Here is a 14,029-nt window from a genome sequence, read left to right on the forward strand (position 1 = left end):
GCAAATCAAGTCAAATCAAATTGTATTTGTCACATGCGCCGAATACAACAGGTGTAGACTCTACCATGAAATGCTTACTTACAAGCCCTTAACTAACAATGAGGTTCAAGAAATAAAGTTAAGAAAATATTGACTAAATAAACTAAAGTAAAAAATAAAAAGTAACACAATAAAATAACAATAACGAGGCTATATACGGGGGTACCAGTCCCTAGTCAATGTGCGGGGGTACAGGCTAGTCGAGGTCATTTGTACATGTAGGTAGGGGTAAAGTGGCTGTGCATAGATAATAAACAGCGGGTAGAAGCAGTGTAAAAACAAAGGGGGTGGGTGGTCTTACGGCTTGGGGGTGGAAGTGTTAAGGAGCCTTTTGGAGCTAAACTTGGCACTCCGGTACCGCTTGCTGTGCGGTAGCAAAGAAAACAGTCTATGACTTGGGTGACTGGAGTCTTTGAACCTGATCTGATGTGCCAGCCACTTTTAAATCCTATTGTGTATGGATTTAGGGTGGCTAAAATCAGACAGGCTTATAAAAACATACTACCAGTGTTCTGTATCCTAAAACATAAGCTAAACATTAGTGTGACCTATTTTGTCCTGATATGTTAGATTTTTGTGATGTTGACTTGTGTGTTTTGTTGCTTATACAGTAGGTGCAATAATGAATGGAGGTGAGGATGTTAAAAATCAGACTTGTAAAACATTTGCTGATTTGTATAATATTGTCATTTACCTTTATCCACTTGCTGATCTCCATTGACTACCTTTAAAGCAGGCCTTAAGACTCATCTCTATGAGCCTTCCCTTCTTCCTAGACTTTGATTGTTGCTTTCATAATTTGTTTATCTTTTTTTATGAACTTTGAGATTATTATTTTATAATGAAAAGCACTTTACAAATGTAATAAATGATTACTACAATATATATAAGAAATAACAGAAGTTCATTACTTTGAATTCCTTACTTACATTTACAGTTTTGCCAAAGACTGCTTTATCATACTATAAGGGCACAAATCGAGACACAAATGCAGACACAGGAGGCAGATGGTTGACGCCCGAGCTCTTCTCCAGGTACGTCGACAGCGGTGGACATACGTCTGGGCCGAGGGTACGTTAACCTCCTGCTCTTCTTCTTGGAAGAGAGGAGGCTGATCTGATACCCCCTTGAACACTCAAAAGGGGAGAGTCCCGTGGCTGAACAGGGAGGTGTGTTCCGGGCATACTCCACCCAGACCAGTTGCCAGCTCCAGGTATTGGCGTTGGTTGAGACCAGGCATCTTAGGGTGGTTTCCAGGTTCTGGTTAGCTCGCTCCAACTGCCCGTTGATTGGGGATGGAATCCAGAGGACAGGCTGGCCGACGACCCAATAAGGGTGCAGAACTGAGGACCCTGGTTGGAGCCCCTGTCCACCGGGAGTCCATGGATCCAGAAGATGTGCTGCACCATAAGCTGGGCCGTCTCCTTGACAGAGGGCAGAGGGATGAAATGGGCAGCCTTGGAGAACTGATCCACTACCGTCAGAATGACAGTGTTGCCATCAGATGGAGGGAGCCCAGTGACAAAGTCCAGGGAGATATGGGACCAGAGGCGATGAGGGACAGGTTGCGGCTGAAGGAAGCCAGTAAGAGCTTGCCGTGGAGTCTTGTTCTGAGCACACACAGTGCACGTGGTAACGAAGGCAGAGACGTCAGGAACCATTGTGGGCCACCAAAAACGTTGGAAGGCTAGGGTATGACGGGAACCTGGATGACAGGTCAGCCTGGAGGAATAAGCCCATTCCAGGACACGGGTCCGGACTGAGTTAGGGAAAAATAACCAGTTAGCTGGGCCCCCTTCAGGTTCAGGCTGGTAACGTTGTGCCTTGCGGACCAAGGTTTCAATACCCCAACCCACTGAAGCCGCAAGGCATGAGGTAGGGAGAATGGTTTGGGAGACCGAGTGTGTGGCAGAGAAACTGTATAGGTGGGAGAGGGTGTCAGGATTCACATTTTTGGACCATGGGCAGTAGGAAATGGTGAAGTTGAATATTGTAAACAATAAAGCGTACCAGGCCTGCGTGGAGTTAAGGTGCTTCGCTGTACGGAGATATTCCACATTTTTATGGTAGGTCCAAACCAAGAATGGCTGCTCTGCTCCTTCCAGCCAGTGCTTCCACTGGCTAGAGTGGTGGAACTCACCGCTCTTGGCTTTCTTGGCTTTCACAAACAATTGGTTCTCCAGGAGGTGCTGAAGGCCTTGTCTGACATGAAGAACGTGTTCTTGGGCAGACCGGGAAAAAAACAGTATGTCGTTAAGGTAGACGAACACAAAACGGTTTAGCATGTCCCGTAGCACATCATTTTCCAGAGCCTGGAAGACAGTTGGCATGACCTGGTACTCATAATGTCCTTTGGCTGTGTTAAATGCTGTCTTCCACTCATCTCCTTCGCGTATCCAAACAAGGTGGTAGGCATTCCGAAGGTCCGGCTTGGAAAAAATAGTGGCCCCCTGGAGAGGTTCGAAAGCCGAGGAGAGGAGTGGTAGGAGGTCATTCTTGATCGTTATATCATTCAGACCCCGGTAATCATGCACGGACGCAGGGTCTTGTCCTTCTTCTCTACAAAGAAAAACCCTGCACAGGCAGGAGATGCAGACAGACGTTTGCCTCCAGTAGCCAGAGACTACTATATACTCCTCCATGGCCTTGGCCTCCGGGCCAGATAGAGAATATAGCTGACCACGAGGTAGTGTGGTGCCTGGGAGGAGATCAATGGCACAATCATAAGGATGGTGCAGGAGAAGAGAAGTAGCACGTGCCTTACTGAAGATCTCCAGGAGGTCATGGTACTCAGTGGGAAGGGCAGAGACTTTCAAGGCTTTGCTTACGTCCTGAGGGGGACATCTCAAAGACGGCTGTGCCGCTTTAAGGCAATGAGAATGACAAAATGGGCTCCAACCCAGGATGGAGCTTGTGGTCCCGTCAATAACAGGATTGTGTTTCTGGAGCCAAGGAAATCCCAAAACCACAGAAACATGGGGGGAATCGATGAGGAGGAACTGTAAGGTCTCACTGTGGTTTCCTGAGACCCGTATATGAACGGGCACTGTGCTATGGGTGACTCTTCCAATAGGGCGGCAGTCCAGTGCCCTTGCATCCATGGGGACAGAGAGAAGTTGAGTGGGAATACCTAATTCAGAAACCATGGTAGCGTCCATAAAACTTTCATCAGGACCAGAGTCAATGAGCACCCGGAGAGACTTAGACTGGTCTCCCCACAGCAGAATCACAAAAAAAGGTGGGCGGGTGATGGAAATTAGGGGACTCCCAGTCTGGCTCACCAGAGTAGGGTTTCTTAACAGGGCAAGTGGTTATATAATGTTCCGCCCCGCCACAGCACAGACAACAGTTAGAATTCAGCCTACGTGAGCGTTCCCCAACCGATAACCTAGCTCTTCCCAGTTGCATGGGCTCAGGAGTATCCAACTCACCCGTCGCTGATGATTCCCGGGGAACCTCGGGTGTTTTCGGCTCTCCGCTATCTTCGATCGGTCCGACGGGAACGAAGAGGGCTGGAGTTCAAAAATGAGGGAACTCTGGGAAAGGAATCCCTGGCAGGTAGCAGGATCGCCTGCATAATGTTCCGGAGGAGGTAAGCGGGGTTTTCGGGGATCCGTGGGTAGGTTGAACAATTTCACTAGTAGTAGAAAGGTTACTGGGTGGTTGGGAGGTCTCAAATGTTGCATGCTGCCTATGAGCTAATTCACAGATTTGCTCCGATATAGCCTTGAACCCTTGGTCGTGGCGTTCCGTGAGGGAACAAAGCCCTTCCAAGAGGTCCCAAAGTTGCTCCTCATGCCTCCCAATGGTGGCTCCCTTGCAGGGAGACAACGTGACAAAGCTTGTCCAAGTCTGCTGGGTCTGTCATGGCCAGTACTATAAGGGCACAAGGCGAGACCCAAATGCAGACACAGGAGGCAGATGGTTGAGCTCCGATATTTATTATAACAAAAGGGGTAGGCAAAAGGCAGGGTGGGGACAGGCGTGAGTTCATAAACCAGGTCAGAGTCCAAACAGTACCAGGCGATAGGCAGGCTCGAGGTCAGGACAGGTGGAGTGGTTAGGCAGGTGGATTCGGCGTCAGGACAGGCAAGGGTCAAAACCAGGAAGGCTAGGAAAAAACAGAGACTGGGAAAAAGGAGCAAGGAAAAAACACTGGTTGACTTGGCAAAACAAGACAAACTGGCACAGAGAGACAGCAAACACAGGGATAAATACACCGGGGATAATAAGCAACACCTGGAGGGTGGTGGAAACAAGCACAAGGACAAGTGAAACAGATCAGGGCGTGACAAACTAAGTAAGTAACGAATCTAGAAATGCAAAACTGTCTGGATCGATACACTGGATGTAAATGTGTAAAAGGTAAGCCCACCTTATAGCCCCACCTGGCACCATTACGTCCATCCCTAATGGAAAATAGGCCCTATATGGTATATACAGTACAAGCTTGGCGATTGTTTCACATTTTGAGAGAGAAATCTAGGGAAATAATGTAGCATGAAAACAAACTATATTCTGTCTGAAATGTTCTGAGGACCAGTTGATCTACTGTATGTATCATGATATCTGTGTGCCAGCTATCTGACAGATGACTAGTTTTGGTATTCCTCAGAAATGTCGAGTCATACCAGAAAGGCAACTACCCGGGACACAAGAGAAACCTGTTGTCAAATATGGATAGCTTATTCTGTCCTAACAAACTCCAGGTAATTCCTTGATAATAACAAATACACTGCATATACTTTATTTCGTTTTTATTGAGAAATAGGAGGACCAGATACCCATTTATACATTTACATTTTAGTCATTTAGCAGACTCTCATATCCAGAGTGACTAACAGTTAGTGCATTCATCTTAAAATAGCTAGGTGGGACAACCACATACCAATCTTGTTTTTTCAAGGTCACTGTGCAGATATGTTTGACCCACTGAATAAAATAATACAGTAATTATGATGTATTGTATGTTTTGTAGTTCTGTCAAAAGAGAATTATGTGCGAAACATCAGTATTTTTTTCACTCCATGCATACCTTACCATAGGGAAAGCAGAAGCCAATAACAAGAGCATAAAAAACAAGTTTATTGAGTCAGTAGGTAGGAGGTCATTAGTCCACTCTATCACCTCGCTCCCTGGGATCCAATTACTGCAGCTATTAACCTGTAGTGCTCTGAGGGGCTGAAGGAGAGGCACGGCTGGTCTTGATTGCATACCAAATCGTACCCTATTCCCTATGTTGATCAGATTCCTCTGGTCAAAAGTGGTGCACTATATAGGGAATAGAGTGCCATTTGTGACACACCTTCTGTCATCGCCTCTGGGAGTGTAGACCCTGAAAGTGTACTGAACGTCTAGGATATCCAAGAGTTCAATAAGGGTCCTCACTTTTACCTGAGCAGGAATAGCTCTGGACCTAGGTTTTAAAGTATCGCTCTGACTTCAGAGTTATTCTCTCTTTTCCCTGGATAGGTTATATGGTCCGGGAAACCTTTCCTTTGTCAGAGGCATTTCTTTCTTGTACATGGTGCACAATACATAGCACACAAACTCCTGCTAAAAGAGTTAATGATAGATCTGATAGCTTTGCCTGCCCAGCACATTGGTGATGTCACATACTTCTTCTACAGTGTAAATTACCAGGCTAGAGGGTCCCCACACATACAGTTGAAGTCGGAAGTTTACATACACCTTAGCCAAATACATTTAAACTCAGTTTTTCACAATTCCTGACATTTAATCCGAGTTAAAATTCCCTGTCTTAGGTCAGTTAGGATCACCATTTGATTTTAAGAATGTGAAATGGCGGAATAATAGAAGAGAGAATTATTTATTTCAGCTTTTATTTCCTTCATCACATTCCAAGTAGGTCAGAAGTTTACATACACTCAATTAGTATTTGGTAGCTTTGCCTTTAAATTGTTTAACTTGGGTCAAATGTTTTGGGGTAGCCTTCCACAAGCTTCCCACAATAAGTTGGGTGAATTTTGGCCCATTCCTCCTGACGGAAATGGTGTTGCTGAGTCAGGTTTGTAGGCCTATTTGCTCGCACACGCTTTTTCAGTTCTGCCCACAAATTTTCTATAGTATTGAGATTAGCTCTTTGTGATGTCCACTCCAATACCTTGACATTGTTGTCCTTAAGCCATTTTGCCACAACTTTGGAAGTATGCTTGGGGTCATTGTCTATTTGGAAGACCCATTTGCAACCAAGCTTTAACTTCCTGACTGATGTCTTGAGATATTGCTTCAATATATCTACATCATTTTCCTCCCTCATGATGCCATCTATTCTGAGAAGTGCACCAGTCCCTAATGCAGCAAAGCACCCCCACAACATGATGCTGCCACCCCGTGCTTCACAGTTGGAATGGTGTTCTTCGACTTGCAAGCCTCCCCTTTTTCCTCCAAACATAATGGTCATTATAGCCATACAGTTCTATTCATCAGACCAGAGGAAATTTCTCAAAAAATTACGATCTTTGTCCCCATGTGCAGTTGCAAACCGTAGTCTGGCTTTTTTATGGTAGTTTGGGAGCAGTGGCTTCTTCCTTGCTGAGCGGCCTTTCAGGTTATGTCGATATAGGACTCGTTTTACTGTGGATATAGATACTTTTGTGGATATAGATACGTGTTACTGTGGATATAGATATTTTTGTACCACTTAACAATTGTACACCACATACAGCCTCTTTGCTGAACTTCTTTTTTGGCTGTTTATTTGTGATTATACAATGCAGATATGATACTGCACATCTTCCACGTATACAGTTGAAGTCGGAAGTTTACGTACACTTAGGTTGGAGTCATTAAATCTCGTTAGAACATCTACTTTGTTCATGACACAAGTCATTTTTCCAACAATTGTTTACAGACAGATTATTTCACTTATAATTCACTGCATCACAATTCCAGTGTGTCAGAAGTTTACATACACTAAGTTGACTGTGCCTTTAAACAGCTTGGAAAATTCCAGAAAAGGATGTCATGGCTTCAGAAGCTTCTGATAGGCTAATTGACATAATTTGAGTCAACTTTGGTTTTTGAAGTGTGGTGGGGACATAATTTGTCAGGGTTTTCTGGGGGTCCTCCCTACATTTTTTGGGGCATCTATTACTACTTTCCTGCATTTCTATTGGTCGACCAAACGTAGTCATTTCTTTCGACCAATTGATTTGTTAATTTTTTATATTTTAATATTTCCATATATAGACACACCCTTTGTGCCAATTTATATACCATTTCTACCAATTTGTGTGTCAGTTATGATTTTCATATGCACATTTTCGTGGAAGAGTTTAATTTAATTTATAATAATCTTTGTATCTCAAAATCATTGTCGGTGGTTGATCAACATTCTACAATCTTAATATAAATGAAAATGATCAAATGTAAAGGCAACTTTACAACTTTTAACAGACCCATCTCAACATCAACTGTTCAGGGGAGACGTCATTGTCAAATTGCTGCAAAGAAACCATTACTAATGGACTCCAATAGTAAGAAGAGTCTTGCTTGTGCCAAGAAACATGAGCAATGGACATTAGACCAGTGGAAATATGTCTTTTGGTCTGATGAGTCCAAATTTGAGATTTTTGGTTCCAACCGCCGTTTCTTCATGAGAAACAGAGTAGGTGAACAGATCATTTCAGCATGTGTATTTTCCACTGTAAAGCATGGAGGATGAGGTGTGATGGTGTAGGGTTGCTTTGCTGGTGACACTGTTGTGATTTATTTAGAATTCAAGGCACACTTAACCAGCATGGCTATCACAGCATTCTGCAGCGTTACGCCATCCCATCTGGTTTGCACTTGGTGGGGCGGCAGGTAGAATAGTGGTTAGAGAGTTGAATCCCTGAACTGACAAAGTAAAAATCTGTCATTCTGCCCCTGAGTAAGGCAGTTAACCTGCTGTACACCAGGCGCCGAAGACATGTATGTCGATTAATTTAGCCCCCCGCACCTCTTTGATTCAGAGGGGTAGGGTTAAATGCTGAAGACAAATTTCAGTTGAATACATTCAGTTGAACAACTGACTAGGTATCCCCTTTCGCTATCATTTGTTTTTCAAAAGGACAATGACCCAACACACCTCCAGGCTGTGTAAGGGCTATTTTACCAAGAAGGAGAGTGATGGAGTGCTGCATCAGATGACGTGGCCTCCACAATCACCTGACCTCTGTAATTTCAGTTTTCTAATAAGTTCACCTTGAAGATGATTTACTCCTTTACTCTCAACTGCCATAGCAACATGTATGGAGTGACAGACAGGTGAACCCCTCAGACACACACTGCTGACTCTGGCAGTAACCTTCCTAAGGAGACCATATCAATAATTGTATTTTTTATTTAACCTTTAATTAACAAGGCAAGTCAGTTAAGAACAAATTCCTATTTACAATGACGGCTTACAATGGCCAAACCCAGACAACGCTGTGCCAATTGCACACCACAGTATGGGACTCCCAATCACGGCCAGATGTGATACATCCTGGATTCGAACCAGGGTGTCTGTCGTGACGCCTCTAGCACTGAGATGCAGTGCCTTAGACTGCTGCGCCACTCGGAAGATTATGACATGAGATATGAGATCGATTCCATTAAAATCAAATCAAATGTTATGTCACATGCGCCCGAATACAACAGATTACAGTGAAATGCTTACTTAAAAGCCTTTAACCAACAATGCTGTTCAGAAAAATACCTTTAAAAAATAAATGTAACAAATATTTAAAGAGCAGCAGTAAAATAACAATAGCGAGGCTATATACAGTGGGTACCATTACAGAGTCAATGTCAGGGGGGCACCGGTTAGTCGAGGTAATTGAGGTAATATGTACATGTAGGTAGAGTTATTAAGGTGACTATGCATAGATATTAACATAGAGTAGCAGCAGCGTAAATGGGGGGGGGGGGCAATGCAAATAGTCTGGGTAGCCATTTGATTAGATGTTCAGCAGTCTTATGGCTTTGGGGTAGAAGCTGTTTAGAAGCCTCTTGGACTGTAACGGCTGTTGAATGGAGTAGACCAAGGCGCAACGTGGTTAGTGCTCATCATGAATTTATTAAAGATTGAACACTTTAAACAAAAAAACAAGAAACCGACAGCCAAATAGTTCTGTCAGGTGCAAAACACTAAACAGAAATGAACTTCCCACAAAACCCAAAGGAAAACAGGCTGCCTAAGTATGGCTCCCAATCAGCAACAACGATATACAGCTGTCCCTGATTGAGGGCCATACCCGGCCGAAACAAAGAAATACCAAACATAGAAAAAAGGACATGAAATGCCCACCCCAACTCACGCCCTGACCAACCAAAATAGAGACATAAAAGGATCTCTAAAGTCAGGGCGTGACAGTACCCCCCCCAAAGGTGCGGACTCCGGCCGCAAAACCTAAACCTATAGGGGAGGGTCCGGGTGGGCATCAACCCGTGGTGGCGGCTCAGGAGCAGGACGCAGACCCCGCTCCACCGCTGGCTCACCCCACTTTAATGGCTCCCCTAGTGCGTGGTCTCTTGCCGCCGACCACGGACTGGGGACCCTCGCAGCGGGCCTCGGACTGGAGGGCGACTCTGGCTGCGCCCGGCTGGCGGGCGACTCTGGCTGCGCCCGGCTGGCGGGCGACTCTGGCTGCGCCCGGCTGGCGGGCGACTCTGGCTGCGCCCGGCTGGCGGGTGACTCTGGCGACTCAGGGCTGAGGAGCGTCTCGGCAACTCAGGGCTGAGGGCCGTCTCGGCAGGCTCCGGACTGTGGGCCGTCTCGGCAGGCTCCGGACTGTGGGCCGTCTCGGCAGGCTCCGGACTGTGGGCCGTCTCTGCAGGCTCTGGACTGTGGGCCGTCTCGGCAGGCTCCGGACTGTGGGCCGTCTAGGCAGGCTCCGAACTGTGGGCCATCTCTAGACGGGGCACTGTCGCCGGAAGCTCTGGATGGGGAACTGTTGCCGGAAGTTCTGGACGGGGAACTGTCGCCGGAAGCTCTGGACGGGGATCTGTCGCCGGAAGCTCTGGATGGGGACTTTCCGTAGGCCTGGCTCTGGGCGCAGGCACAGGACGCACCAGGCTGGGGAGACTTGCAGGAGGCCTGGCTCTGGGCACAGGCACAGGATTCATCAGGCTGGGGAGACATGCAGGAGGACTGGCTCTGGGCGCAGGCACAGGATCCACCAGGCTGGGGAGACATGCAGGAGGCCTGGCTCTGGGCGCAGGCACAGGATCCACCAGGCTGGGGAGACATGCAGGAGGCCTGTCTCTGGACGTCGGCACAGGATTCACCAGGCTGGGGAGACATGCAGGAAGCCTGGCTTGGGAGCAGGCACAAGACGTGCAGGGCTGGGGAGGCGCACAGGAGGCCTGGTGCGTGGGGCTGGCACAGTCTTCACCAGACGGCTAGCACGCACCTCAGGACGAGTATGGAGAGCTGACCTAGGTGACATCAAATTGAGGACACGCTCCGTAGGGCGAATGTCGTGCCTCATGCACCAACACAGCAGCTCTCTCATATCTCTCTCCTCCAATCTCCCCATCAACTCCTTCACTGTCTCTGCTTCGCTCCCGTCGCTCACCTCCAACTTCACCCCGACTGGCTCTGGTTCCATCCTCGGCACCGCCGACCGTCCTGTGTGCCCCCCCCAAAATAATCTTGGGGCTGCCTCTCCTCCTCTTGCCGTGCCTGCTGATCCTCCCAGAAACGCCGTTCTGCCTTCGCTGCCTCTATCTCCTCCGGCGGGCCGCGGTATTCTCCAGCCTGTCTCCAGGGTCCCTTTCCGTCCAGTATCTCTTCCCAAGTCCAGGAGTCCTGAACCCTCTGCTCCTCCTTACCACGCTGCTTGGTCCATTGTAGGTGGGTAGTTCTGTAACGGCTGTTGAATGGAGTAGACCAAGGCACAACGTGGTTAGTATTCATCATGAATTTATTAAAGATAGAACACTTTAAACAAAAAAATAAGAAACCGATAGCCAAACAGTTCTGTCAGGTGCAAAACACTAAACAGAAATGAACTACCCACAAAACCCAAAGGAAAACAGGCTGCCTAAGTATGGCTCCCAATCAGCAACAACGATATACAGCTGTCCCTGATTGAGAGCCATACCCGGCCGAAACAAAGAAATACCAAACAAAGAAAAAAGGACATAGAATGCCCACCCCAACTCACGCCCTGACCAACCAAAATAGAGACATAAAAGAATCTCTAAGGTCAGAGCGTGACATGGACCTAGACTTGGCGCTCCGGTACCTCTTGCCGTGCGGTAGCAGAGAGAGAACAGTCTATGACTAGGGTGGCTGGAGTATTTGACAATTTTTAGGGCCTTCCTCTGACACCGCCTGGTATAGAGGTCCTGGACGGCAGGAAGCTTGGCCCCAGCGATGTACTGGGCCACATGTACAACCTTCTGTAGTGCCTTGCGGTTGGAGGCCAAGTAGTTGCCATACCAGGCAGTGATGCAACCAGTCAGGATGCTCTCGATGGTGCAGCTGTAGAACCTTTTGAGGATCTGAGGACCCATGCCAAATCTTTTCAGTCTCTTGAGGGGGAATAGGTTTTGTCATGCCCTCTTCACGACTGTCTTGGTGTGCTTGGACCATGTTAGTTTGTTGGTGATGTGGACACCAAGGAACTTGAAGCTCTCAACCTGCTCCACTACAGCCCCGTCAATGAGAATGGGGGTGTGCTCGGTCCTCCTTTTCCTGTAGTTCACAATCATCTCCTTTGTCTTGACCACATTGAGGGAGAGGTTGTTGTCCTGGCCCCATAAGGCCAGGTCTCTGACCTCCTCCCTATAGGCTGTCTCGTCATTGTCGGTGATCAGGTCTACCACTGTTGTGTCATCTGCAAACTTAATGATGGTGTGAGAGTCATGCCAGGCCGTGCAGTCATGAGTGAACAGGGAGTACATTGCCTAATGTCCGTAGGACATCCCCTGTTTGCTGGGTTAATGTATAAATAGACTAAATATAATCAAATGAGTTGCTTGTCATAAACTCAACATAGATCCATCTCTATGGAGTGGTTACATGTTGACGCTGAAACTACAATCCCATGTGACCATACACTATGGTATATTTAGAGGCTAGCAAGACAGGTTATTGCAGCAGTCTCCTCTGTCAAGCAAGAAGACATTTCATGGACACAAGTTTTTTTATTTCTTTCACACCTCAGGAATCTGATAATGTACAGATATTATTGGGAACATTTTGTGGGGGGGGCAAATTTGTGGGGGGGCAAGTTTGAGGGAGAATGTGAATTAGTTCTGTTAAAACGGTTGTGTTTAGTCTGAGCCTAAACAGAATCAAATGATTCACACTTGAATTTATTCACATCCATACACACTCAAGCCTTGTAAGGAATAAGAATTGCTGCATTGACCAGAGGAAGAAAATTAACAAAAGTTATGGAGAACTCAACCCAAGTCAAGTTCTTTTATCTCTTTGGCTTACAAGAGACATTTAACAACAAATCGGTCTATTTTATCTTGTCTCTTATCACATACCTTCTCATCATCACTGTGAATCTGACTCTGATCATAACAATCATTCAGCAGAAAGGCCTCCATGAGCCCATGTATATCTTTCTGTGTAGTCTATGTGTCAATGGATTGTATGGAACCACTGGTTTCTACCCCAAGTTGTTACTGGACCTTCAGTCAGATGTTCAGGTGATATCTTATGGTGGATGTTTGACTCAAGCCTATGTAATATACACATCTGTCATGTGTGAAATGTCTACCCTAACAGTGATGTCTTACGACAGGTATGTGGCAATATGCAGACCACTACTATACCATACCATTGTGACATCTTTAACTGTTAGAAAGTTACTCCTATTTTCTTGGTGTTATCCTTTATTTATATCACTCATAGCACTTAGTTTAACCGTCAGGATTCCTTTGTGTGGGTCTCGTATTGATAAAATCTTCTGTGACAATCCGTCTATACTGAAACATGCATGTTTACCCATTACCATCAATCAGATTTTGAACAAATGTATAATAGTGGTTCATGTTTTACAGTTACTTTTCATTGTATTTTCTTACTGTCAGATTGTAAGGAATTGTGTAAAGTCAGCTAAAGGAAGGATTAAGTTCACACAGACATGTGTGCCACATTTAATAGCAATGGTTATTTACATCACAGTGACTCTGTTTGACACATTGCAAGGGTGGAGTAATGTAAATATTACGCTAAATATGCGTAATGCAATGGCCATACAATTCCTTGTTATACCACCTGTCTTAAACCCTGTCATATATGGACTTAACCTCAAGCAGATTCGAAGGGCAGTTTTTAGAAAGTGTAATGCACATAAAATCATTGATATGAAACATTAGTTACATGATCTTACACAACAGGGAGACTTCCTCATATCAGAAGGCGAAAAAAAGGAACATCTGCTAAACTGTTGCAATGTTAATTGGCTCCCTATTTCTTGATACCTTTAAGCAAAAGGCGCAACTTTGGATTTAGAAGTGTAGGGGGGGACATAACCTGGCAGTGGGACTGGGGGTCCTCCCTAAATTTCTGGGGCATCTAATGCTAATTTCCTGCATTTCTACTAGTGCTGTACACAACAACAACAAAAATCTTGGTTGACGAATCGTAGTCTTTTCCTTCGACCAATCAATCTGTCTACATTTTAAAATATGTATTTTTCCATATATAGACACATCTTACCATTTCCACCAACCTGCAAGAGAGTTAGGCTTTTCATAGGTACATATTCGTGGAACAGTTTCATTTAATTTATAATAGTCTTTGTATCTCAAAATCATTGTCTGTGGTTAATCTATATTCTACAATATAAATATAAATTAAATTGATACAAATCTAAAAGTAACTTTTATTGCCACTGCCAACTATGTAAAAAAAGCCTACATAAAGCAAACACATTCAAATATTGCAGCCTGCAGTCAGAAAAATATCCTGATAAATATAAATATCCTATAAATCCCATTGGCTACGCATGACCTGTCTGCAACGAATTCTAAACAT

At 45.5% G+C, this 14,029-nt stretch overlaps 1 protein-coding gene across 1 annotated transcript; it reads left to right on the forward strand.

The window, feature by feature from the left end:
• Positions 1 to 12,356: 12,356 nt before the first annotated feature.
• On the forward strand, positions 12,357 to 13,644 carry LOC115163281 (olfactory receptor 1D2-like). Its single transcript, XM_029715025.1, has one exon. It carries the CDS (start codon positions 12,433 to 12,435, stop codon positions 13,366 to 13,368), a length of 936 nt encoding a protein of 311 aa, XP_029570885.1. The 5' UTR covers positions 12,357 to 12,432; the 3' UTR covers positions 13,369 to 13,644.
• Positions 13,645 to 14,029: the final 385 nt, after the last annotated feature.

The sequence above is a fragment of the Salmo trutta genome, chromosome 26 (genome assembly GCF_901001165.1).
Source record: "Salmo trutta chromosome 26, fSalTru1.1, whole genome shotgun sequence".
NCBI classification, from domain to species: Eukaryota; Metazoa; Chordata; class Actinopteri; order Salmoniformes; family Salmonidae; genus Salmo; species Salmo trutta.